General features: G+C 45.4%; 2 protein-coding genes across 3 annotated transcripts in view; one reads left to right on the forward strand and one right to left on the reverse strand.

Annotated features, from left to right (window-relative positions):
• Positions 1-408: 408 nt before the first annotated feature.
• On the reverse strand, positions 409-13,648 carry ATG4D (autophagy related 4D cysteine peptidase). Its single transcript, XM_087711100.1, has 11 exons — positions 13,486-13,648; positions 11,507-11,791; positions 9,864-9,947; positions 9,304-9,477; positions 8,559-8,892; positions 7,424-7,488; positions 7,146-7,294; positions 6,638-6,716; positions 4,944-5,020; positions 2,985-3,104; positions 409-2,561 (listed from the first exon to the last, which is right to left on the reverse strand). The coding sequence occupies exons 2-11, from the start codon at positions 11,721-11,723 to the stop codon at positions 2,391-2,393; spliced, it is 1,470 nt and encodes a 489-aa protein (XP_087567226.1). The 5' UTR covers positions 11,724-11,791; positions 13,486-13,648; the 3' UTR covers positions 409-2,390.
• A 3,401-nt stretch (positions 13,649-17,049) lies between these two features.
• Positions 17,050-27,985, forward strand: part of HACL2 (2-hydroxyacyl-CoA lyase 2) — a 30,662-nt gene continuing 19,726 nt past the window's right edge. For both annotated transcript variants that reach the window (XR_015696093.1, XM_087711101.1), the window contains exons 1-4: positions 17,050-17,169; positions 22,924-23,090; positions 23,354-23,555; positions 23,635-23,762. Coding sequence is in view for 1 of the 2 variants with exons in the window: in XM_087711101.1 (XP_087567227.1) it covers positions 22,965-23,090; positions 23,354-23,555; positions 23,635-23,762 (456 nt within the window). In the remaining variant the exon portion in view is untranslated. The remainder of the gene's footprint in view (positions 17,170-22,923; positions 23,091-23,353; positions 23,556-23,634; positions 23,763-27,985) is intronic.

Below are 27,985 nucleotides of genomic sequence, written 5' to 3' on the forward strand. Positions count from 1 at the left end.
TCCCCCCAAAGTGGATGAAAGTTTGGGTGCACCTTATACACCAAATGTAGCCAAAAACACGAAGCACAGAGCAGGCTACCGCCTGTGGCAATCCCTGCAGCCTGGTACAGCTGATTGGGGAAATTCCGGGAGGCTGATTCAACCTGCCAATCAGCTGCTCATGATGAATCAGGCTGCAGTAATGTGCTGAAGCTGACCTGACTGTTTGCTATTTGCCTGCAAGGACGTGTCAAGAGTTTGCAGCAGCAATCACATTCAGAAAGCAAACACAAATAACTATTTCAGCAGGATTCAATAAATTCTCTTTATATATAACACATTAAGTAAATATACACTACCAAAAGCTGGTTTTCCAATGTGGTAGTTCAGCAGAGAAGTTTCACTTTCAGTTTTTGTTTCAAATATCAGCACAGCATGCAGCTTTAGTGCAGAACAAGCCACGCCCAGGCTCCTTGCTGTCTCCTTCCTTGTCGTTCACAGCAAATACTGTTAGTTTTCAAACAGCCCTCAACTCTCTCACACACTGACAGGACGCTAGGCAGATAAATACCATGGATGCTGGAAGGTAGAGGCAGAATTTTTTTTCTTATTTTCCTCCCTAATAAGGTGCGTCTTATACTCCTAAAAATGTGGTATTTTGATTACATTGACACTTGGTGTTAGAAGAGCCATTTAGGTTTCAGGTCCCTTTTGCTCAGTGCAGGAACCCAAATCCCTGAGAGCTTGTTGAAAAATACCTTGTTTTCAAATATGTCCAATACGAAAGGAATCTTCCACTTCTCTGGATAACTGGTTTCATTGCTCCAAATTTTATTGAAAACAAACTGCAGAGTAAAGTGTGTTATCCAAGTGACCCAAGGATGCCCCAAGCCCAAGGAGGCTCATGTCAGCACATATCCCAACATTTAGAGGTTTTGCTTCTCCAGCAGACTGTTTAAGTCTACTTTGAGTAGAGAGAGAACTGGTGAAGCTGCCCGACTGCTACATCAGGGATGTCGCACATATGATAAGAACAAAATAGTCTGCTTTATGGTAAACACTGGGACCAATTATTGTCTTAAGTCTGAATCATTCTTGATTTACATCCCTGAGTTCACGGATGAAACAGGGAAAGGAGATAGGTCTGCAAGGAAACTGGATTAAGCAAGTGTTTCTGAGGAATTCCAGAAAGCAATGGAAAGGAAGAATTACTGTTATGAAGAATTCTACCAATTCCATGGTAACATGCCATAGAAATGATTTCATATTTATAGTATAAAATGTTACAGCAAGAAGTGTGGAGAGAAGTAGTAGTACAGGGAGTTCTTCTGTCCCTCGCTGGAGCAGCCTCTCCCGATGAGCTGCAAAGAGGAGCCTGCCACCCCCGAAATCCCAGGGACCAGGCAATCGGGGTGCCGGGGGAGATAATCCTGAGAGATGCCCTCCAAACGACAATCTAGCTCTTCACCCCTCCAGTGGCAATGAAAAAACGGCTCCTTTACAATCAGCAGCTAAGGTAATTTAGAATATCCAATTAGTTAACTTTAATAGTACAAGCAGGAGCCAAAAAACAACAACACAGTCTGCTTGGACCAAAGACTGAAGGAAAACTGGGAGCCAAAGAGAAGAAAGAGGTGTGGCTAAGAAATTCCTTCAGTCTCTGGACCAATCAGGCTGTGTTGATACCCACGCGTAGCCCCTCCCAGGTCACACACAGGAATATAAGCCCTTCAGTTCTTTATTTATGTTATGACAGTTTTGTTTATTCAAGCCAACAAAGATATTAGCAGCCACTCCGTTTTATATTTCTCTTGTTTTCCCCAATTCAGTTGCTCAACGAACGGCTCTTTGAAGAAATCCTCAGCCTTTAAACTGAAACCAACACAGGGTCTTCCCTCCATTTGCACCAGAGTGCAACTTAAAAAGAGACCACACTCTTCTCTTCCTTTTCTTCCTTCCTTTTAAGGGCCTACAAGTCCAGAGCTGACGAAGAGGAAGCTCTTGTTTTCAGGCTGGTGCTCCGTGTCAGCAGGAAAGACAGAGGTTAACAAACAGTCGCCTTCATAATCCTCATCTGACTGTTTCTACTCAGAAAAGGTCAAGGCTGTCAGTGCTAAACGCCCTTTTTTCTCACTCAGTAGCTTCGTTCCAGTGTCATGACTTCCTGTTAGCAGCCTAAGGAAAGGTGAGAATAGGTCCCCATGTGGGCTGAGGGGACCCAAGGTAATTTTTCTTGCAGGGTCTCCTCCCATAAGGAGGAACAGCTGAGGTACCATAGAAGGGCAGAGAAGCAAAGGCTTTTATCTCCTATTTCTTTTCTGGACTTAAGAAACGCAGCTCTATTTCAAGCCTACACCCTCTACATAAATAAAAAAAGGAAGCCTGAGGTGGTGGGTCTGGCTAACCAGCAATCACAAGACGACAAATTCCTCCGCTGAGGGCTTGTGTATTCTGTGCCGTTGGACTTGTACGGGTCGCTGGGCAAAGTGGGCAGACATCTCCTCCAAACCATATTCCTGAGCGCAGCCCTCCACAACCGAGAACATGGGGTATTTTTCTTTAGCAGCTGCGTAGTTTAGGATCTGCAGTGGGAAAGAAGAATAATGAACTGGCTCAATCCATTTGCTTGCTATAAAATTCAGACAAGTAGGCCTTAATTTTTATGAGGCCTGGATTTTGCTCCCTTTCTGCCTGGAGGAGCAGTCCTTTTATAATGGCTGGTAAGAATTGCACAGAACCCGCAATCTACGATGGAAGCTTCTAGTTTTCTAGGTCTGATCTTAAGAGCTTAAAGACAGTGGGCAAAATGCTAGAACTTTCCTTTAAAACACAAGCCTCTTTTTAAAAACCTCTCATCCCAGGTTTCCACAGTTTCAAATTCTGCAAATAAACACTTTGTATTTGTTTTCCAAAATTTCTGTCAAAGTCTCTCTTTAATCCAGAGTTAACACACTGTAATTCAGAAAATAACTTGCAAGTGAACCGAGAAAAATATAATTCCTCACCCGAGTTAAATCCAAGCAGAGATGTTCAAATTCCATTCTGTCCCGTACGTAGAACCCGATAGTACAGCTGGGATCCAACTTTGTGAATGATGTTTTTCGAGGGTAGTTACAATGGAAAGTCTGGAAAAGAGTTAACAACATTAAGTTTCTCCCATTTTTTAGATTGCCGGTCTCTAGAATCAACCTTCAAATGAAGTCTTAGATCATTCCGCCAGCGGCTACTGGATCCCATGCCTCTGCCCGTGCTCCCGGAGTGGTCGCAGTTGCTGCAAGCGATTGGTGAGCATGTTGAAAGCGAAAAGAGGGATTTTCCTGCCATCCTTGCACTGCGGAAGGCGGCGAAACGTAGAGAGGCTCTTTCTCCCTTCCAAATAACACCGGCTTGACCTGCTACTGAAAGGCCTCCCAGCTCTTTCCTGAAAGGAGGGGGACTCTTCTCTACCTTTTGCTGCCTTCCGCAGGGCAAGGGATGGCGGACGAGTCCCACTTTTTGCTTTTGACATGCTTGCAGCCCCTGGCACAAGTGACTGCCTAGTTGGCCCTCCCCAACTAACTTCTCTGTGATCTTGTTCTTTCTTACAGAAACTTTCTTCAATTGAAGGGGAGCAGCCTGTAAACCCTGAAGTTGACCGAACTGTGGCCATTTTCCTTTTTGCAGTTTGCTCTAGGGAGTTTCTTTTCTCATTGCTTCTGGGCCGACACAGCCTGGAGTGAAGTGTGTGTGTGTGTGTAGATAGCTGGAGTATTGTAGCCTAAATAAAATTCCTTCCCGTGGGAATCGAGGACGTTGGTTCAGGTGTTCAAAAGGTGGAGACTGAGGTCACCTAGCAACTGGACTGCGTGCTGATTGGACCATGTGACTGGAGACTCTGGGCGGAAGTGACAAAAGTTTTACTTTTAATTGGGTGCAAAACCAGTGGGAACCTAGACCCGGTTTTTCACCAGGAATGTGCCAATTTTATATGTTCTGATAAAATGTTCTTTGAGGAAATTGCCTGCCTCGGATTCCTATTGAATGGGATGTATTACTTGGAACCTTGACACATGATTTTTTTTTACAAATGTGCTCATTGTGTAATTTGCCACCTATCCCTTCTGTGGGGTCTGGTTTTTTGTTAATCCCAACAAACCATATTTACTCCCTCTTTATTAAGTCTTCTAATTTTCTCTGCATGCTCCCCATAATTTGTGACCTTGAATAGCCCTTCTGCATCTTCTGATGTATTCATGAGCATTCCTTTCTTTTCATTGCTTCCTTATTTGTTATAAGAATATACTTGTAAGAATATTTAGGGTGGTTCTGGATACTGATACTTCCCTTCCCCTCCCCCGCCATCCCATATTTAGTTTGAAACTTGCCAGATAACCTGAGCTGATAACACTTTTCTTCAGAAAGCAGTATCAAGATTTAGGAGGTTTTTTACATTTTAATGCAAAAAAGATGTAACGATATCTTGACTCATACAGTGGCTTTTCTCCGATACTGATTACATTAATATTGATCTTAAGTTTAAGATCCAATATTAATATAACCATCACTTTAAGTTTAAGGTCAGCTTCAATATTTGCACTGCATGTTCTGCTTCTAAAAAAAGGGGGCTTCATATACTACTCATTGTTTACGATGTTCTTGTTCTGCTTTCAATTTCTGATTGAATCCAAAAATCTCATTTAATTCTCAATCTATATAAATTCAAGAAAGTAAATTTTAAAGATAGCCCCAAGCCTGGCTTACAAATGCTCCACACTATAAAGATTTCTGGCTATAGTAAAATCTACTTTTTCTTCTACCTCCAGTATCTAATATGTATAATTTGGCTATAGCAACAAGAAAATACTTTCTTCAATCTGAGTATTCTTCCTAATATTGGATTGTTTCTGGAGCCCTAATTGCTTTCTTCCATGATTTCCTCAAGTGTTAGATTCCTTAAGTTCAAAGAGATATTGATAAATTCTCACCTCTACAGGAAAGTTCTCCTTAGTGGTATCCACAAAAGGCTGACAGTAATGCGGATCCAAGTATAACAAGAAGTCATCTAGGCAGCAAGGGAAGGAGGAGGCAGAAATAAGCAATGCATCTTAGCATGACTATCTTCTACTTGAAAAAAACTACGTTTATCTCTATTTTCCACAAGTACAGGGTCAAAAGCCTCTCCAGAGAGAGGTCCGCTCTTCAACGGAGTGGACGCCACTTGGAACGCAAGTCGGCCTGTCAGTGCCGTAGCCATAAGAGCCGATGGGATGTAACATTAGACGCTAACACTCTGGATGCAAACTTAGCAGTGTTGAGCAACGCATCTGAGGAAAACTCAACAGCGCCACCAGCTGGAGATCCTCAGGAGCAACTCTGGCCTGCAGCTGCCTGAGCCAGACGAGGGACGTCCTAGTGAAAAACGACACACCACCGTAGATGCCCTCAGCGCCCAGGCGTCTGCCTGGTATGTCTTGCCATCTTCGTTTTGAGGTCCTCTGCCTTTAAGCCACCCGAAACCTCGGAGGGCACAAGGGCTGGGGAAGCTAAGGCTGCAACTGGTGGGTCCCTTGGAGGGGCCTGTAATAAAGGTTCCAATTTCTGAGCTAGCACTATATATGCTTCCTGGCTGTTCCGGCAGGCCTGGGGCTGATGAGTTCCCAGCCCCACTCGAATTGCTGATTGTTGTGTAGTTTTTAATTTGTCTTTGTATCCTGTTTGTCTCGCTTGTTTTTGTATTGCCCCCTTCCCCATGTGTTTGTTCGCCGCCCTGAGTCCCCCCGGGGAATAGGGCGGCATACAAGTATAATAAATACAAATACAATACAATACTTGGGGAGGCACTGAGCTGGGATGGGCCCACTGCCTTTGAATGACATTAAGAAACAGTTTGGGCGCTGGAACAGCCTCTTGCTCTGCTCTCTGCTCTGCCAAGAGGCGCTCCGTGGAATCTAATCCCACTGCGGATCCTGCAGGATTAGCTGTCCCCTCCCCACGTTGGCTGTGGTCTTGGCTTCCCTCCTTCCCGGGTTGTTTTCTTTGGGCTTCGTTTTGCCGCTTAGGTGCCCCCCAAATGAACCATTAATCCAAATGGAAGGGATCCCCGCCCCTTCTCGCCCAATGGGCTGTTCCTGGTCGAGCGCAGGGGCGGCCATTCAGCAGCCCCCACGTCTCTTTCCTTCCTCACTGAAGAGAAAAAGCGAGCCAACTGCTGCTGCTTGGGCCAAGCGGCTCCGCGTCGCCAGTCAGAGGGAAAAGGGGGGGGGGGGGAATAAAGCGCAGAGAGATATGTTTAGTCCTGCCCTGCCATGGGAGGGGTAGAGAAAAGTGGATTTGAGATCGATAAAAGCCTTATCCTTTAGGAAGATCGAGCCCCCATGTCTCACATTTTGCCCTCCCCCCCCCCCAAAACAGAGTGCAGAGTGTTTCTGAGGGCCAGGGAGGGCAAAACCTTTTTTAAATTTACCTCTTCAAAATCTTGGTGCGTCTTATACTCCGAAAAATACAGTACTTTACTATATTTATTGTTGGTATAGGTTACTGTATATTAAGAATTTGGGTAGTAATTTGCTGGTTATATAGCTTAGTGTAGAAGTTAGAAAAGCTGACTTAGCTTAAGTCAACCTATCATTAGGAGGGAAAAGAAGATTAGATTTCTGAGGTTCACAGTGAAATTGTTTACCTTGATATCCGACAAAGTAGAGTGAATGTTTTGGTTTTCCTCCAATGATTCCAATGCAGAAATCTAATTTCAGCAGCTCCTGCAGGATAAGGTTCAGAATTCAGGAATTCCACCAAATCTTTGTTCTTTTCCCCCTGTGATATTTAACTCCCATCTACAATGACTAAGAGAGACTATCACTTTTCAATCACATTGGACCAAATGTAGGAAAAGATAATATAAGTGGTAAGAGTTGGAAAAGCTGATAATTCAGTTTACTCTTATTCCTGATTTGCTGATTTTGCAAGAGCAATTTTCTTGTCTTAATTAAACAAATGGGAATTCATGTAAGGAGATTCTAGAAACCATCTCCTACACAGACATTGTACAATTCTGCTCACAGAGTATTTCAGCTTTGAGACACAATGAATATGTCCTTTTCATGCAATCAGTTGGAAAAGAATGAGACATCAACATTGATCGTATGTGAATCCCGATATCCCACTATTTGCACCTGTTCTCAAGTCACCTTGATGCAGTCCACATAGGCAGGATTAAAAGTCTCTCCACCCAGCCGCATGGGCACCAGGATGATGACTGCTTTCCATTCGGCCTCAGGATCCCACAGGGTCCGGCTGCTATTCTTCTTGGCTAGGTTTGCCACATCGCCTTTGTACACTATGGAGACACGAGAGAAGGGAATTCGGTCATAAACTATATGGACATAATATAAATCCCTTTGACTCTTCTGAGACTTGAGCCTAGGAGAAACCTGCCCAATCCCCCCCCACCTTCTCCAAACCTTACCTGTGCAATCCTGAGAAACATAGATTACCAGGTTGCCTGCTTCTATGGAGCAGTCCACGGCTTTTCTACAGGAAAGAAATTGCACGCTTCAGTGGAACAGGACCCTACCAGTTTTTCACAGTTCCGTTGATTGTCATGGGGATGAGGATGGAGAGTAGACAAACAGTAAACTTATTAATGGGAAATATCCTTGCTGGAATAAAAGGAAATTGGGCTCAGCTTGGGATCGTATGATGTAGGAGTCAGAAAAGCTTCCAAGATGCCTTTGCTGCCCCAATACATAAAATTGTAGAACCTTTTATCCTCTTGATATTGCTGACCCACAACTCACAGAAAACGGAATCAACATGGGTAGGGCATGCCAGCAATTCTAGTTTAGCAGCACTTGGGAGGCCATCGGTTCCCCTTTCCTAATAAGAATATATTTGGCTTGAAAGGTGAGAGCTTCTGAAAGATTCAGATGCTAAAGAAATGTGAGTTTTGCCATGTATTGCCTTTCTCTTCTTTTTCATAATTAATGACGCAATTCATCAAGGACAAGGAAACCAGCCAAGTACTATTGTTACTCTTTTCAGTAAAATTTAGACAAGTGTCCAGCACTCTAAGCAGGCATTTTAAGGTCCATTTAGTGCTTTAGTCAACCTTTCTGAAACTTTGATTATCCCTGGTTGTGCTATCAAAAAATTCCCAAAATAAGAAGATGAAGCGTTCTTGGCAGAGAACCTCACTCTCGCATAATTAGCTAAGCACCCAATAGAATACTGAAATAATTAGGAGCATGCAAAATGTTTCAATGTTAACCATTTGAATCACCCAGTTTTTAAATTTGTAACAAATTATTTCAGTTACCCTGAGAATACTCAAAACAAAAAGTAATTGAAGCAGCTTATTTCAGATGCAGAACAGCTATTTCAAATTAGAGTTAATTATTTTGAACTCCGTGGGATATTTTCGTTTCAAAATGGTCAAATTCAAAGTTCTCTGTACACAATAAACCTCTCAGCTTAACTACAAACAAACAGACCAGAATATCTACCCATAAAGACTCCCAGTGAGAGAATGTTAATGATCCTGCTCTTCCTCATCTCTGTAATATAAACCCCTTCAGATACCATATTACTATGTTGTCACTCACCTGAGGATGTGGGCAGTAACAGAAGGGCCATACCAATCTCCAGCTTTCTTCCCTGAATTATGCCCAAGATGAACTAATTGGTGAATCCCAAAGGGTGCTTGTGGCTGATCTGCAAACCAAGAAATAATCTTACGGTGGTAACATTCCTTCTCCAGTTCATCAGATCTGCAGGTATGCCGATGAGCCCACAATTCCCAGGGGCCTATGGTCCTCTTAGTGGGGATGGGTGAAGCTTGGTGCAGATTGGAGATGCTGGGACAGGGCAGAGAGGCAGCTTTCATGGGCTGCATATCTGTCAAATTGGTAGCGATAAGGGCATCTGACCAGGTCCAGTCTGAAAAGTGAAACACAAAATCAAGAGAATTAAGAAAGGATAGTAAGCCAGGCAATTCCCCCCAACCCCCATAGAAAGTAATTGAAGTATCATTTATTCACTCAATAGCAAGCAAACTGTAACAGACTGTATATGTGGATACCATCCCTGCTGAAGGTATGACCCACATTTTGGTTGGTGGAGGAATCTGGAATCCCAAATTACAAGCTACTCACAATTTCTATTATTATGCAAATGTCCTCTGATGATCTCTGGAAGATGATAAATCCAAAGAAACTACTGAAGGAGATCAACTCTTTTAAGATCCTCCACCGGACAAAATGTGAACATTCCAGATACTTAGCCTGTCTGTACAGAGGCACGAAGAATAAAGTTCCTCTCAGGTGTCTCACGTACAGCCTGGCCACTCACCTTTGCTGAGAAAGTGGACAAGGAGGCCCTGGGCGAGCAGCATCTGCCCACTGCGCAACATGCAGCCCCAGCCACAATCCGTGGTCCACGCGGTGCCTTCCAGCTGCTGGAAATCTCGACGGTAAGTCAGCCAGATGTGAGAGGCAAAGTCTTTCTGGAAGCGCTCCACATCCTCTTCAACGGAAAACAAAATTATGTCAGGTAGAGGTTCTCTTCAGCAGAGGCACCATTTTTTTAGCAGGCCTCAAACAAGCCCGAAGAGACTTTCACACAAACTAAAGCTGCAGGAAATCTGAGTGTGTACCTTTGCAGTACAAGGCAAGGCAGGGAGAGGAAGGTTCTAAAGGGCTAACATAAAAAAGTTTCCAGACCTTGATGAATCTAGGTACTTTTTTTGTGGCCCTGACAATCTTCTAAAACATAGCAACATTTTTTAACTTGGATGTATGGGCTGTATACCAGATTGCTGAGATTTTGAGATTTGTTTCTTAGAGGGGCAGTCAAATAGAATTCAGTTAAGTGATGAGAAGATCCTGCCCTATTGCATCAAACTTACTAACCCTCTTCTCCAAAGTGATAGACACGTCCAAAGAGATGGACTGGGGAAATCTTGCTGAAATTGGTTTTGATTCTGAGACTCCAACCTGAGAAGAAAAAGGAACAGGAAATTCAATCTCAGATCATGTGATATGTCCGTTTAAAGCAATTGAGCGATCCCTTTTTTCTTATAGAAGTTACTGAGGGAATGTGTTACCTGACTTCCAGTTTTCCAACAGTACATAAATAATCTTCACTTGCACAAATGCATGACAGCAGCAGAGGAACAATCCTCTGAACACAGCCTTTCCCCTGTTAATCTCCTTTGTCATTGAGCCAATCAAGAAATAAGAAACAAAAGGAGTCCCAGGGCAGGAATACTTCAAACACGTCCCAATTCTTGGCAAATGGGCATAGGGTGTGGGGGTCTAACCAACATACACATTAAATTCAGCAAATGCACATACATGTATAACCCAGTTACAGTTAAACTCAGTCTACCCAGAAGTCTAGGGAAAATTGACCCAGAATTTCACTGTAGCTTGTTGAAGCCAGTAATTGGGTCCAGACCATCCACACAAGCTTTCCCTCCTCCTGTAGTGATAGAAGGGGAAACACAATCCGAGGTGGAAAATATTAATGACTCCAGGCTGAATAGGGGTCGCTTACAGTAATTAGTGCATTGGAAGGGTTACCCTTTGTCTGAAGCCACTTGGGTGAAAAGCTGGACCCTAAAAGTGGAAAATGTTAGTAAAACAATTGCATGAGAACTTTCCCGATAAGGCAAAGGCCTCCCCCTGAGGGGGAGGGAAAGAGATGGTTAATTGTGTTATGTTAACTTTTATGTTATTCTCTTTTTAGGAAACGTTTTTCTTCTGAGGAGAGGCCGCCTGTCAGGCCTGCAGTTATATTCCTTTTAGGATCTTTGGCCTGCCACACTCTTTTTTATTTCACTGTGCTGTTTCTTTAATGTAGTAGTTGGGAGAGGGAAATAGAAAGGAGTAGAATTGTGGAATGTGTTTTCATTCGTTTCTAGAAGCCCAAGGTCATTTTTTGTCTCCGCACCTCTGCACCTGACCGGAATCATCTGGGTGGAGATGCCAGCGTGGCCGAAGAAGATTGGACCATGTGATGGATTTATGGGTGTGGGGATAAGATCATGAACTTTCAACTGGGTGGAATCCCAGGAAGTTTTTAGATTTGGGATTTCCACAGTTTGTTGCCAACACGCCTGTCTTATTAAATTGGAACTTTGATGAAAGTGTTGCCTTGGACTCTAATTTAATTCTGCATGATATTTGGAACGCTGACTTTGTAGATAACTAAATTCTAAACCTACATATTTAAAGGCTAACCATTAGGCCTCTAAAGGAAACAGGACTTAAATATATCCTGACAAATGAATTGATTTTATAAGTGCAAAACTTAAGAAAACACACAGGTCTCCTGATTTTAAAGTCACAAAATATATCAAGTATTTCACTGAAAATTCAAACGGCATAAAAAAGGAGAAATATGTGAGATGTCAAGCTGATGGAAGTATTTTACAGCTGTTACATAGAATTTTAAAAAATCTATATTTCTCAAATTCAAGGTTCATCTTGGTGACTATTAAACAGTGATAGGATTTACCCATTCCCATGCAGTTTCTATAACCGGAACTTACCATATTTCATATTGTTCCAGGTAGAGAGGAACTTGCTCTTGATCTTGTCCACTTCATCAGGTTCACTATACTGGCTGCAGGTGGCACTTCTGGGGAAAAGACCTGGATAGCTCCCCCCTTGGCTGCTGGCTCTGGGATTAAAAAACTGCCTTCCATCTGTATGGTGCAACTCTTCCTGGCTTAAGTACTGGACTGAGGTGGGTGACACGGAATTCATTTAACAACTGAGAGTAGTGGAGACTATGTCTTTTTTGACAGGTTGAGATGAAAGCTTCATGTGCATTGCTGGGGAAGTAGAATCACAAAATCAAAGGCAAAAATGTTAAGAAAGCTGCTTTAGAGGAATAACAGCTCAATATATAATTATTAAATATAAATATCTGAAAATATGTCTTATATTTAAATCACCTTCCTAACTATATCAAATCCTGCACAGGCGTTTACTTTTCTATGTCCAACTCAATTGGGCTGGGGAGGAAGGAAGGAGGTTTTAAGGAATGTCAGGTGACCTATAAAGGCCAAACAATAAGGTAAGTGTTCTGACTCAGCAGACGTCTCCTGTGAGTCTTTTCGGGATGCAAGATTAACAATGCAGCTGGGGCTCGTTAGTGGCGTCTTCTGGTGGTAAAAGGACGGATGGTGCCACGCCCTGGTTGCAGGAGTCAACGTTCAACGTTCATTGATCCTAGGTCGTGGTTTATTTGTGAGAGACACTTGGAGAAGTGAATTGCTTTGTAAGAGTTTTGTTTTGCATTCTGTTATCTCTTGTCAGAGACTTTGTTTATGTTTATTTTTGGGCTCGCAGCCAGTCTGAGCCAAGGACTGATAAAGTTCTTTCCTTTTAAGTTTGTCTGCCTGTCGTCTGTTAACGAGCGAGGAAGGGGGGACAGAACAGGTAAGTATTATAATCTACTCAACTTCTTTAAGTAATTAATTTTCATTTTCTGTTCCTAACAGTTAAAAGACCATGTCTGGGCAAATCTTTGCACAAGACAAGTTCAGATATTTAAAAAATCTGCAACATGGGAGAGAAAAGAACATTATATATATAAATATAAATATAAATATAAATTATATATATATATATATATATATATATACTTAAAGTCACAACCCCTGGTATGCCCAAGTGTGGGAGGAAGGTCACACTTCCACTCTCTGTCATTAGGCTCGTCACAAGAGTCCATCCAGACAGAAACCCAATATTTTTACTGTTGCCTTTGTTATATTTGTGTATATATATATACACACACACACACACACACACACATACATATATCCCCCATGTTGCATATATATATATAGGGAGGGAGGGAGGGAGAGAGAGTGAATGAATAAATGAATGAATGAATGAATGAATGAATGAGTACTTCAGGAATAGGTTTGATGTTCACCTTTTCAGTTGAAGTAACTCATCTGTTCAACACTAATAAAAGCTAATTTAGAAAGGCCAAGAAAAGGAAAACATATCCAACCTATTCCAAATCAGTAGTGGCAAACCTATCTTCTACTGATTTGCCATATTAGATTCGGGTTTGCACTCCCTAAATTCTATGCAGAAAGGAAGATTGTTTGTGCTTTCCTGGAGGGGTTTATAAGGAGAAGGAAGAACTGTTTGTTTCGGTGTCTTAATCATTAAGGCACCAGGAAAACGTAAACAGAATATTTAGAAGAAACTGGAGAACTTTAATACGGACAATTTCCATTTCAACCCCCTCCACACCCAGCTCTGGAGAACCAGCAGGTTTACCTGGCCTGAGGTGCGTGTGGGATGGGCGGGGCGGCGGCGGCCCAGGAGTCGCTTCCTCCCGATCTTGGCCCACGGAGAGGCCGGCAGCCCCTTCCCGGTCCACACGGGGCCCACTTGCCCTGCGCCCTCCCCGCCGAACCGCGCTTCTCGTAAGCCAAGCGAAGAGGAAGCCCCGTCTCGACGCCTTCTCCTCCGCCCCACGGAGTAAGGTCCCTGTCACCCTCCTTACCCAAAGGGCGCAGGCAGAGGACGCCAGAGCACGGGCCCTCTCGGGGCGTCTCGTCGTTCCGGCGGCCGCTATTCAATCCGCCATGAGCGCCCAACTCCGCGCTACCCTCCCGTCCGCAGCGATGCCTCCGGCGCCGCCATCTTCGACCCCCCCCCCGGAACAAGCTTTGGGCGGAAGTGCTTCCTTGCCCTTAGAAAAGAGGCCGGAAGTGCTTTGGCCGAGGGGTCAAAGGAAAGAGAGGCGCCGGGTTCCTCTGCTGCAGGAGCGGCTGGAGATTCGCTTATGCGCCTCCTCCTAAGCGCCCTTTCGGCCGCGTTTCTTCGCTTGGCGGAAATAAAAGCTTTGCTTCATAATTTTAATAACTAATAAATTGTAAAAGGTAGCTTTGCATGGAGCAGCTCACATCCTTCTACGATGTCTTTAACGCAACCCACCGACCGTGTCTGTCTATCCCAGGTCTTCGGAAGTGACTCATTCAGTGGATAATCCAGCCCTGACTGAGGGGGGCAGCCAATAAATATACCCCTGGCTGACTGAGACAAACATGATTATTCTGCTAATTCTTAGGTCCTTGGTTAGGATTTTAATGAAGTTTTCACCAATCTTTAACTATGAATCCAATTGTAGATTATCCAAATTTCATAACACCAGATTTTAACTTTGCTTAAAAGAATAAAGTATGGATAGTTGATGTGGCAATACGAGGTGACAGTAAGCAAAGAATTTGAAAAGGTCACCAGGTATCAAGACCTAAAAATAGAAGTTGAAAGATGATGGCATAAACCAGCCATAACGGTCTCAGAGGTTATTGGCACATTAGGTACCAAAAAAACATGGACTACACTTAGAATAGCTGTTTAACAACATATTGCTAAGAGGGGAAATTGAAGAATGGCTAATATCCGGCAAAACGTACCTGATAGTGAAAAATCCAGCAAAAGAGATAGCAACAGGTCACTACAGACCAAATTACCTGCTTACCAACAACTTTAAAATCACTAATTGGTGTGACAGCTGATATCCAACAGCAACTAGTTGAAAATAAGTTCTGTTCCCCTGAGCAGAAAGGAAGCTGCCCAAACAGCAAAGGAACAAAAGACCAGTTTCTAATTGACAAAATGATTCCGGAAATCTGCAAGAGAAGGAAGACTGTAGCATGGATTGATTACAGGAAGGCATTCAACTCCCTGCCACATGATTGGATAATCAGGGGTCTAGAAATAACAGGAATCAGTAGAAAAATCAGAAGCTTTGTCCACTGATGGCCCAATGGAAGACATGGTTGCTGATCAAGGGTGATAGAATGGGAGAGGTGAACATCATCAGAGGAATCTTCCAAGTAGATTCGCTACCACTTATCATCACACTGATTTCTCTGTCAACTATACTGAATAACTCAGATCATTGTAAAGCAGAATAAAATGTGAATTAAAATATAAAAACAAGATGTGGCATAAGGGAGAAATAAAAGATGTAAATGTCATCAGCCTTCAAACACAAAAGTCCAGTAAATGTTCCAGTAAACGTCCTTATGTCAAAAGCCCAAAACCACAAGGTTCAGCTGAAGTTCGCATAACAACATGCAGTCACTACCTATGGGCCAAGACAAAAGGAGAAGTAGGACCCTATCTACTTATAAGGCTTTTCCCTCAAGGTAACCAATAAGAAATGAGTTAAGTGTTTCCATGTAATGTAAGGGCAGCCGAAGCAGTAGGTCAGTGAAATAAATTCTCCCTCCTCCCGGGTTAGGGCGGAGCTGTGACATTAAAAATAACTGCGCGGCAGTTGGAAACTTCTGTGCGGCGTTTTCTTGTCACATGCGTGGGTGCGCAGCTGCGCACCTTAGAGGGAACACTGCACATGTCAGAACCACCTTAAATGACCTTACACACAGCACTGGCATGCATAAGAATATGATGCAAACTTGTTTTTTAAAAGGCATCTGTGGTTTGCGTTAAAACAACTTCAACACACGCAATGTTCTGATTGCACCACAAACGCAGTAATCATCCTTCCCTTTCACAGAGGCACTGAGTTTTATAAATAGGAGCATGATAGCATAGAATAACCATATCCAAGGACCAGTGGTGGGTTTCATAAGATTTTGGAGCCTCTTCTGTAGGCGTGGCCTGCTTTCCGGGTCCACTGGTGGAACCTTCTAACCGGTTCGGTAGATTTGACGAACCGGTTCAACGGAATAGGTGCGAACTGGTAGGAACCCACCTTTGGTGGGGAGGTGGAATAAAAATCCCACCCAGTTCCCAGATGGGAGGCAGGCGCTGGGAATGGAGGCTGGTTGGAAGGGACTCTATTGATGAGCAGAACCAACCAGCGCCTGCAATCCTGGAATAGCTGACAAATTAGTAGGATGAGTTCAAGGATTTTTATAGAGTTTACAGTATTTTGCGATTTTGAGGTTTGCTTTGTGTGCTTGCATTATTTGATTGGTAGAGGGTTAATTCTGTTACGTTCTAAAGTCCTTCTCAAGTCCCTCAACTGGAGCTGAAGGGGTTCTGTTTGTAAATAGATTGGCCTGGAGTTCTTAATGGGAACAAAATCTCCATCTGTGAAGACTTCGGGCGTCTGTTGGAGGCTGTGAGTTCTTGGGGGGGGGGCGCTTCCCAACATGTAACACCCGAAAATCTTGCCGTAGACTTTATTCTGCGGGCCAAACACCTCAACGGCCCTGGAGAAGGTTGTGATCCCCGTTGTGGGTCAAGCATACTCTAGAGCGGTGTTTTTCAACCACTGTGCCGCGGCACACTAGTGTGCCGTGACATAGTGTAAGGTGTGCCGTGGGAAAAACACCCGCCTATATTGAATATAGGCACAGAGTTAATTTTTTTTAACATTTTCTAATGGTGGTGTGCCTCGTGATTTTTTTCATGAAAAAAGTGTGCCTTTGCACAAAAAAGGATGAAAAACACTGCTCTAGAGCAGCGTTTCTCAACCTTGGCGACTTTAAGTCCTGTGGACTTCAACTCCCAGAATTCCCCAGCCAGCTGTGCTGGGAGTTGAAGTCCACAGGACTTAAAGTCGCCAAGGTTGAGAAACGCTGCTCTAGAGTAGGGGGTCCCTAACCAGTATAGGGCCGCGGGCCAATCGACACGGGGCCGCGTCCGGCTCGTGCGCGCGCCTCTCTCCGCTCGCCCACGGGGTTCACGGCCCCACTCGCGCTCGACGTCGCGGCCAGCGCATGCGCATTTACCCCGCCCACAAAATCACCCCTCCCCTTTCCCCCCCTCGGGAACTGAAGCCCTGAAGCCACGGAGAGCTGCGGTTTGTTTACGCCGCGAACTGAAAGCCAGCAGGAGCGCCGCTGACCAACAGAGCCCGAGAGCGGCGGCGGCGGCCTGGCCTCGTCTGAGGAGGCCTCGCGCTACCAGTCGCAGCGGGGCGGCTTCCCTGCGATTCCTATTTAGCTATTGCTATTTCCAGAGGCCGGAAGCCCTCGGCCACTCCGCTAGGCAACCGAGTCGATGAGTGGCGGTAGCGGCTGCCAATCAAGTTGCCGGTTCTTCCCCTGGGTCTGGTTGCCGGCGGGGGGGGGGGGGGCGGAGAAAGGGGCGGGCGCCGGAGGGGGCGGTGCCGGCCTCGCGCCTTCACCCGCCGCCTCCCCGCGTTCCTCCTCCGCCAGCCGCTCCTCCGGCGCCGCTTCCTCCGGTTCCCCTCGTCCCTGGCTCGGTAAGTGGAAGGCTCCGAACGCCGCTCCCTCTCCCAGAGTCCTCGGGTGCCGAAGGGGAGGCGGGAGGGCGGAGGGGGAGCCGCGCTTAGGCGCTTTCCCAAGAGCTCCGATTCCGACGTCGCCGGAGTGGAATTTGCACCCCGCGAGTGTCCTCCGCTGCCACGTCTCCCCCGTTCCTCCGGCGGTGCAATCGCCACCCTTCGCAGGGAGGCATGACGATGCCCATGCTTCCCTGCCTTCCACGGCCCCTCCGTTTCTGCACCAGGCACGGTGTTCCCAGCAAGACTGGTCGGAGAAATGCCGAGTCAATCGGTTTGACATACGCTGAGCTTCTAGGCAGGCAGCCAGAGAGAGAGAGGTGGAAGTGAGAAAGTGTAGGACAGTCTTTCTCAGCTCTGCTGGCTGGGGGATTCTGGGAGTTGAGGTCCACAGGACTTCAAGTCGCCAAGGTTGAGAAAGACTGGTGTAGGATGAGCTTCATTCTGGGGAAGGTGACAAATGCCTCCCAGTTTAAAGAACTGTCATCATAGTGGATTCCGGTGCTCGGTGGTCATGGCCCATTGACAAATTGAATTCTTCCACAGATGAATTTATTCCTGCTTTCTGACCTATGAAGTGTAGTTTAAGGATACAATATAGTAATTCATACTAAAGTGCCAGGTGAGAAGAATCAGGATCACGGGTTCTAGTTAAGGTTATTGCTCAAGCCTATACACAAGAATTTGTCAACTAAGATCAGCACTCGATTGGCCCTAGATAAGAGTTAATGGGATTTTGGGTGGGTGGGAGGGGATTTACTTGGATGAATGTGGGAAGTACAATCAGGGCTCCAGGCTGATTCCTCTCTTGACTTTGCCCTCAGGCTCTGCCTCTTCTGTAAGGAGTTTGTTATGGCATGTATCAAACTTTATCTAGCTCTAATCACCATTGACCTGCTCTGCTGTAACATTACTGTCTTTGGAGATGAGGCAACAGGTGGTATAAATTGCAATAAATTGGTTTAATCTACTCCTAGTAGATTAACTAGTAAGCTAATGATTGACAAGAGATTTCATGCCGAAATCAGAGAGCTGATAGTTAGGTTTAAAACAGCTTATGAAGCTTCCCTACACTGTGTGCACAATTATTAGGCAAGTTGTTTTTTTGAGGACTAATTTTATTATTGAATAACTACAGTGCTCTCAGTCAATCCAAAATGTTAACAAACCTCAAACTTGAATATTTAAGGAAGTAAAAGGGATCTTTTGGCTTTAAATAAAACGTATTTTTTCATATCACTTATTTATTTTCATTTGTTAAAGTGAAAATTAAAAAAAACCAATTCAAAATTTACAAATAAACATTTCTGACATTTCAAAGGAAAACCATCAGTGACCTATATACCACCCTTCTCTTCAATGACAGTCATAAGCCAGAATCTGTTCAGGGAGTTTCCCAGTTTCTTGATCTGTTAACAGTCAACTTTTTGTGCAGCAGCAACCGCAGCTTCCCAAACACCCTTCAGAGAGGTCTACTGTTTTCCTTCACCGTAAACCACCCTTTGTGGAAGGGCCTACAAGTTTTCAATAGGGATTAGGTCAGGTGAGGAAGGGGCCCACGCCATGAGTCTTTCACCTTTAAAGCCTCTACTGGCTAGCCAGGCAGGACTTGGAATCATGCGATAGAGCAGTGTCCTGTTTAAAAATCATACAGGCTTCTTCCTGCACTACTGCTTGACGAAAGTGTCTTCTAAAAACTGGAAGTAAGTTTCAATCTTCAAGCCGAGAAGGTCCAACAGCTCATCTTTAATACCAGCCCATCCCAGGACCTCACCTCCATCTTGCTGGCACCTGAGTTGAAATGGAGCTCTGTGCCCGTTACGGATCCAGTCACTGGCCTTTCGTCTGATCTGCCAAGAGTCTCACCTCATCGGTCCATAAAACCCTTGAAAAATTTATCTTCAGATACGTCTTTGCCTAGTCTTATTCTTAATGTTAGGGTTCCAAAAAACACCCACAACGAAATAAAATTCCAAGGCAATAACATCCTCAAAGTTCCACTTTATGAGAGATGTCATGTTGGCACATGGCTTCCAAAACTGACTCTAATCATGTTTCCCCGAAAATAAGACCCTGTCTTATATTTTTTGCCACCAAAAAAGGCACCAGGTCCTATTTGGGGGTGGGGGTGAGGGGGAATGTCATCCACTAACTCACCTCCCTTGCATGTGTCACCCCCGGCCTCCTTTTCGTGCCAGAGGTTTTCAGGAACTCCTGTGGCTGGCAGGGCCTTCCTGAAGCTGCCTCTGCAGCTGAGAACAGAGCTCCGGATCGACCGGAAGCTCTTATTGGCTCTGCAGAGGCCTTCGGGGAAGCCTTGTCAGCCTTGCTGGCTGCAAATGGGCCGGCAAGGCAGGTGATGGGATGTGCGAGGAGGCCTGGCTGCAGCTGCCCGAAGGTAAATAGTAGGACAGCTCCACAAACACCCCCCATCTCCAGTCCGGCTTAATTGGGGTGGGTGGGTGGGATCTTAGTAAGGGCTCATTTTGGGGGTGGGGCTTATATTGGGCGGACGTGTAAACATTGAACTAGGACTTACTTTCGGGGTAGGTTGTGTTTTCAGGGAAACCCAGTGGGTGCCTTGTTCCGAGGTGATGGGGTTTCAGCTCATTTCTCTGAGCACCTTACACTTCGGGGCACTTCTGGAAGGTTGCAGTTCTGGATTGCGACCGCACTGGAGGATGATGGGTTCCTGAGAAGCTTCACCTTTGATTCTTCTCAAATCTTTGGCGGTTAATTTGCATATTTTTTTCTCAACTCGTTTCTTGCGACCCTCTTGACTATTTGCAACAAAACGTCTTGATGGTTCTGTGATCCCACCCCAATATCTTAGCAATTTCAGGAGTGCTACGTCCTTCTGAAGGACTTTTTACAATTTTTCACTTTTCAGAGTCAGTTAAATCTCTTCTTTGGCCCATTTTGCCCGAGAAAAAGAAGTTGCCTAATAGTTATGCCCACCTTGATTCAGGGTGTTGATCTCCTTAGGCCACACCCTCCCTCATTACACAAAGACACCTCCCCTGATTTGCTTATACATAGTAAGGCCATGATGGCAAACCTACGGCACTCATATCACACAGCTGGCCTGCGGAGCCATATCTGCCGCCACACAAGCCGTCAACTCCAGAGCGCATGTGCACGCCAGCCAACTGATGTTCGGCCTTCTGGAGGGTCGGGGGAGGGGGGTCATTTTCGCTCTCTCCAGGTTTCAGGAAAGCTTCCAGGGCCCGGGGAGGGCGAAAAACGGGCCCATGGAGCCTACCGGAAGTTTGGAAATGATCCATTTCCAGCTTCCAAGGGGCCCAGGGGAAGTTGTTTTCTCCCTCCCCAGGCTTCAGGAAAGCCTCCGGATCCCGGGGAGGGCACAAAACAGGCCCAACGGGCCTACAGGAAGCTTGGAGGTGGAAAATATGCATACAAATGATGATATGGTCAAAACCTGCCTAATAATTGTGCACACAGTGTAGATACTTCCATCTATTTTTTGTCAGAGCTGGACTTGTTCATCCAGTGCAGTCAATCAAAAGATGGCCTGTTGTGACCCCAACGTGTATCATGGCCCTAACTTTATGAATATCTATTAGGATTTTATAAATAAGTCAGCACTGTTTTATTTCAGTGCATGTTCAGCTCTTGGTTTAATTTAGCTTAAAGGCATTCATGATGTTTAAAAAACTGATAATTTTTGATGATATTGTAATTGTTTATATTTAGATTTCTTTTTTGTTTTTAACTTCATGTGCCACTCATCTCGCTATTGGTATTAATTCTGTGCAGCTTACAATATAATAAAAAGGCAACATAAAACATTTTAAAATTTTGATTTGCACGTACTCATCTGGAGTTCCATCTGGATTGGGATGATTTATGCCTTTTATTGCAAAAGCATTGTAAAAGCAAAGGTGGCATTTTTGATCAGAGAGCAGGAAAGAAGAGAAAGGATTAACCGTCACCTGGATACACGAAGGTATCTGAAAATGTCACCTGGGAAGAACACTAGACTGCCAGAAGCCTTAGATAACCCTGTACAGCAACAGGATTTAAGATATTCAATTTGAAATCATCTGTTCAATCTTTGATGGTTGACCTTTCATTCTATTTTATTTTCTCTAATTGCTAGGAAATCATTATGAATTGTAATGTAGAATAGGTCTTTTCATAAAGAGGGAAGACTAATGGTTTACTTGATCCCAGAGGCCGAAAGGCAGGCTGAGAGAAATAGATTGCTTAACTAGGGAAATCAAGTTTTTCTTGATACAATAATGAGCGAGTGGCCAACTCCCAAGCCTCATAGAGATCTAAGTTCACAATTTGCAAAATGGAGTTGTACAATTTGAGTTGCATCAAAGAACCAACAGAAAATTGATTTGGTAATCCAAGAAGTTAATATTGTAAGTAGATGGGAGCAGCAGGTCAGTGCAAAATTGGTACAAATGCTGCATGTGGAGGGGTGCAACTTCCTAGATGCAATTCATGACTTAGCTTGATCAGCATTTTGTTTCTAGAATGGCTTGGGATATGAACGATGCATGAATGAAGAGGAAATAGCCACATTGCGGAAAGTAGGTTATTCCCGTCACGGGCTGGTTGATGAAACTTTAGCTTTCAATGGCAACTCTCTCCTGTATAAACAAATATTACAGGGCAGCTGAACACCGTCTGCCTAAATAAGATTTTAAGTTACCTTCCTAGATCAGACCAAAGTTGTCAGGGTTCCAAGTAAGACTCTGAGTCAGGCTCCTCAAAGATCCATTTTATTAGCGATGTCACATTGGCACATATGGGAAAAGCCGAATCTGAAAGCTCCCAGGATTTCCCCACCCAAAAGAAAGTCAGAAGTCCTTTCCCCTCCACCCACGTGTCCATCACATGGTCTAATCAATCCCCTGTTCCAACTGGAGATGCCTCTCAGTCACGCCTCTCCAGGTGCAGGCTGAACGTCCTTGACTCTCAGAAAAAAGAATGTTGTTACGGCTAAATAACTCTACCAACTCCATGCAACCCCCCCCCTCCCACTTTCCCACTGCACTTCAAGGTGGCAGCCTTGAAGATCCAAAGAAAAAATGGCCTCCAGGGATGACAAAAAGCTTTATTTACCTCTAAATCGTTGGCTATTTTCCATTGCAATAATCGTATGCATGTATTAGATAAGTCAGAAATTTTGACTTAAATACTTCTTTGTCAATATTTTAATTCAACCCTCATAGAACTCAAGTAAAATATTGGATGGCCAGAATTTTGCTTTAGATTCACCTTTCTGCAGCTGATGATGAACAAATTAAAAATGACAACCTTTAACCATTTCTGCTCTTGTGTAATAAAAGAACTATCTGAGCCTACATCTGCCTAATTATCTTTACTTATTTATCACCTCCATAAATGGGTGCTGCTTCCTCTCTTAGGTCATTTCTACTCCCCCAACCGTGTTCCATTGTGGCTTAGAGCAACTCAGCGAGTCGTGCTAGAAGCTCACTTGCCGACCGTTTTAGTACGATGCAGGCTACCTTAGCTAAAGTGTTATTAAATTATGTTTTAATAGCATTATTTACAGTATTTATATTTGCTTATTTTTTGTCCATAATTTGAATAGCATCAGAAAGTAACTACAATTTTAATTAACTACAATTATTTAAGCCGTTTAGTATGGCTTAGAAATCATCTGCATGAAATATATAGCTAATGGAATGCCATTTCTGTGTCTCTTTCCTTTTTCAGAATCGTAGTGTATCTCTAGCTGATGCTGAATAAATCCCACCATGGTAGCTGAGACCTTAGGCCTGGAAAGCTCCTCAGTATGGGCTCTGGCACTGTTGGGAACTTTTACAGTAACTCTTCTTGGACTGGTGCACAAACTAGGACTGATTTATCAGCTCCGGCATCAGGTAAAGCCGTTTAGAATTGTGAAATAAAACCTCTGGAATAACATGTATTCAATGCATCCTCAGTGGAGGCTGTATTCTTGAAAAAGATATTCAGGTAATGAAATATTTTTAGCAGGTAGCTTTTAAGAGAAAATAAAAATAAAACTATTCCTAGTTTTTATATATCTGCCGGTCATTCCTCTGTATTAGAGAGAATTGTGGCAACCAGATTTTTGTTGTACGACATGTTAAACGGCATCAACATGTGTCCTTATCCTTTCTAGGTGGACCCTAAAAGTACCCGGCATGGTGGGGAGATAGTGGCAGAGGTGCTAAAAGCTCATGGTGTGCGTTACTTGTTCACGCTGGTGGGCGGACACATCTCCCCCATTTTGGTGGCTAGTGAAAAATTGGGCATCCGCGTTGTGGATACGAGGCATGAGGTGACCGCTGTGTTCGCCGCAGACGCCGTGGCCAGGCTCTCAGGTATTGCTTTGCCGTCCTTTTCTCTGTGGGAGGAACCCACAGACCCAAATGACGCCTCGCTTGGGTTCTTCTGTTGCAGGGACGGTGGGAGTTGCTGCGGTGACAGCAGGACCTGGAGTAACAAATACTGTGACAGCTATGAAAAATGCCCAGATGGCAGAATCCCCTGTGTTGCTGATTGGAGGGGCAGCAAGCACATTGCAGAAGGTAAGCGGTTCCTGCCTCTGGCTCTGAAGTTTGGAAACAAACAACGGGCAGTTTGCTAACATGGCTGATTCGTTTTGTTAGATACATTATGGCTTTCTCCATAGTGGTGGAGGGATCATCCAAACTGGGTTGACATCATCCGCCCACTGATAGGACTGACTCTGACGACAACTGTTAAGCCACGCCCCTGTCGCTAGGCACACCCAGCTTTCAACTCCCTCCCTCAGTGGAGACGGATGTGGTACCCAGTTGCTCCAGAGCAAAGGACAAATATTGAGATAAGCCCTGTGTCTGGAATTAATCGTTTGACTGTTTAAGGGCCCGTGCCTTGCTGGGGCAGCTCATTTATGCCTGCAGCCCCTACGGGGTGGCGTATGTCTCTCTCTGAGATGCTGGTGACAAAACAAATCAGCGACTGCCTAATTGCCTGGTAGAGACACCTTTGCTGTCTGTTCTGGCCCCCACTTAGCCTATTCCGAAACTAAAGTCACAGAAAGCTGGCCAAAAGAAAGTCTTTATCAGTCTCGGCTCACGCTGGCTGCGAGCCCAAAATAAACATAGATAAAGTCTCTGGCAACAAGGGTTACGCAGCAGAATGCAGAAACAAAACTCTTACAGCACAAGGTTTTCAGGAAGCAAAATCACTTATCCAAGTGTCTCACAAACTCAAACAGGAACGGAACTGAATTCTCCATAAACGAATGACGAACCACGAACGAATGAATGAACGTTGACTTCTGCAACCAGGGCGTGGCACCATCCGTCCTTTTATCTCCAGAAGACGACACTAACGAGCCCCAGCTGCATTGTTAGTCCTGCATCCCGACTCAACTCACAGCAAACTTCTGCTGAGTCACAACAGCTGTCCATTTGCCTGAGCTCTGTTTGGAAGCCTCTAGGAACCGTTAAAAAAGGCGCGAAGCACCGTTTTGCAGCCTAGGCAGCCTAGGCTTGTCGGAGTTTCAAAATGATGGTTGCAATAGCTCTGAGACCTGAGGAGACCGCTGGTGGCTTGTCTGAGCCGGAGGGCAGCCCACAGAGTGTGGCAGGGAACCAAGAAACTGATCACGTACCTTCCACTTCAGCATATCCTAGAGTGGGTGCCAGCAAATCCCACAGGAAGGGTGGCAGGGCGACTGCAAAGTCCTCCAGCTCCAAAAAGATCCCCAAATCTGCCTCTAGGTATGAGAAAGAGAGGGATGAGGCTCTGGGAAAAATTATAAAAAGGCCAGTAACCAGAAAACACCTGCCTCATTACCACCTGACAGGAGACTCGATTCCTCAGCCGCCCTTCATCTTAGGCTGCCTATTGATACCGCTGGAATCTGGGGGTCTGTGCAGGACCTACACAATTCACCCCACCAAGGGAACTTTATCTTACCCTTGGGGCTGGATAGGGCAGATTTCGCCTTCCCATCTACATCACAGGGCTTCCGCCCAGATCCATCACATAGTCCAATCTTCTTCGGCCACGCTGGCATCTCCACCCAGCTGGTTCCGGTCAGGTGCAGAGGTGCGGAGACAAAAGATGACCTTGGACTTCTAGAAAGGAACAACAACAACACATTCTGCAGTTCTACTCCTTTCTATTCCCCCCTCCCAATTACTACACTAATGACACGGCATAGGAAAATAATAGAGAGTGTGGCAGGCCAAAAATCCCAAAAGGAACATGACTGCAGGGCAATTGACAATCAGGGCCATTCAGAGAGTGCCTAAACAACAACAGAGTCTGGGCTTTTATTCTTTACTGTTCGTAATCCCCAAAGCCTCGGGTGGCTGGAGAGCCATTCTCCACTTGAAGAGATTGAACCGATTCGTAAAATATAAGAGGTTCAAGATGCATTCCTTACAATAAATCTTGGGAGGCATCAGACAAGGAGATTATCTCACCTTCATTGATTAACTGAAGCCTACCTTCATATCCCAATTTCTCCACCTCATAGACAATATCTTAGGTTTTATTTCTTCGGCCATCGCTATCAGGATAGGGCCTTGCCCTTTGGACTCTCCTCCGCCCCAAGGGTCTTTACTAACATTTTGGCGGCACTGGCAGCGTATCTCAGAGAGATACCCATAAGGCTACAGTGCTATTTAGATGATATTCTCCTTCAATCTAGGTCTGAATATTAGGCTCTCAGGGATCTGGAAGTCATCTGGACTTCTGGAAGCCTCATCTGGAAAACATACGTTGCAGGGCCATGGGTTTTCGATCAACGTTCCCAAGAGCCATTTAATGCCCACCACCAGGCTGGTTCATCTAGGGGTCCTGATTGACACTTGCCAATGCAGAGTATTCCTATCTACAGAGCAACAGGCTACCCCTACGGGAGTTGGCTTGACAGGTAGCCAGGGAACGACGGGTGTCACTGGCCAAATAGTCCCACTTATTGGGTACCATGGTGTCCGCAATAGGTATTGTGCCTTGGGGGCGGTTGCATACCAGGGATCTACAATGGTGTCTTTTACCCTTTCAGAGAAAAGCATTGAACTGTTCCCTGGCCAAGATCAACCTTCCCGTGGAGGTCACACGTTGTTTTCTCCTCTAGTGGAGATCCCCACCTGTCACCAGGGAAATTTTTTCAAGGCACCGGAAAGACGTAATACTCACAACAGATGCCAGTCTGCTAGGCTGGGGGGGCCCACCTCCAGTCACGGATGGCACAGGGCCTGTGGAGCAGGAGGACCGGCTTCACAGTATAAACTGGTTGGAGTTGCAAGTGGCCCACCTGGCTTTGCGACAGTTCCACCATACTGTGACTGGCAAACGTATTCTTGTCCTAACGGACAACGTATCGACAAAGGCCCAGATAAACAGGCTCCCTAATGCAGGAGGCCAGCCGACGAGGGTCATGGGCCGAAAGGTACCTGTTATCCGTAACCGCAGAGCACATCTCAGGGGTGGCGAACGTGCAGGCCGACTGGCTCAGCCGGAGTCTTGTGGACAATGCAGAGTGGCACCTGCACGTATCGATCTTCCGGGACATTGTGGGCCACTTCGGCCTTCCAACGATTGATCTGTTTGCCACCCCTCCCAACTCTCAGCTCCTGCTTGAAGTTCCCATTGCAGTGGGCGAAGGGGGTGGATGCTCTCCACTGCAGTTGGCCTCAGGGTCTCTCATATGCATTTCCTCCTCTACCCATCCTGCCGAGGGTGATCCAGAGGATCTTGGAAGAAAAAGCAGAGGTCGTGCTGATAGCCCCCCCCCCCCGACCCCATCAGCCCTGGTTCGCCGACCTTCGGACCCTATCAGTGGACAGGCCCTGGAGGATCCCTTGGGACAGGATGAACCTCAACCAGGGGTCGCTGGAGCACTCACAACCTCAGTGGCTCCAGCTGACTGCCTGGCACTTGAGTGGAGCATCCTGAGGGAGGACACGGTCATCTGGACAATTCAAGCTGCTTGAAGGCTGAATATATGACTCTACCTGGTGTATGTTCTGCTCCTAGTGGGATGGTAATGGCATTCTACCACTCAGGGCGACTATTGCACAGGTCCTGGACTTTCTCCAGGATGGTCTGGATAGGGGGTTGCCTCCTAATACCCTTAGGAAATAAGTAGTGGCTATCTCCTCGGTGCTGACTTGCAGGAAACGTCAGTCATTAACTCAGCACCCAACAGGCGGTTCCTAAGAGGGGCAACTAAACTCAACCCCTCCCCCCCCCGGTACCTAGGTATCCCACGTGGGATCTTCCTAAAGTTCCTGATGTACTCAGCACCAGTCCATTTGAACCTTTACTCAAGGTGTCTTTAGGGCTTCTTACGCTAAAGGTAACATTTTTGATAGGCATCCCCTCTGCTAGGCGTATATCAGAACTACAAGCCCTCTCATCCCGAGGGGACCTTTGTATATTTCACCAGGACCGGGTGGAGCTACGGCTTGATCCCTCCTTCATCCCCTAGGTGTGCTGCTGCTTTCACCGGGCTCAGGAAATTATTCTTCCAAACTTCTGTCCAGAGCCAGCTCATCCCCTGGAGGGGAAGTGTTATACCTTGGACGTGAGGTGAGATCTGCCTAAAGATCTACCTGAAAAGGACCTTGTCTTTCAGAAGATCTGAAGCACTATTTGTATCATTCCAGCCGGCCTCCATGGGGCAGAAGGTCACTGCCCCAACACTTGGTAGGTGGTTGAGCGCCTGCATTTCCACGGCGTATCAGGCTCAATCTATGACGCCCCCCCCCTGGAAAAATAACTGCCCACTCTACCAGGAATGCAGCAA

This window comes from Thamnophis sirtalis, unplaced genomic scaffold (assembly GCF_051295495.1).
Source record: "Thamnophis sirtalis isolate CommonGarterSnake01/CBP01778 unplaced genomic scaffold, rThaSir2_p1.2 scaffold_3, whole genome shotgun sequence".
NCBI classification, from domain to species: domain Eukaryota; kingdom Metazoa; phylum Chordata; class Lepidosauria; order Squamata; family Natricidae; genus Thamnophis; species Thamnophis sirtalis.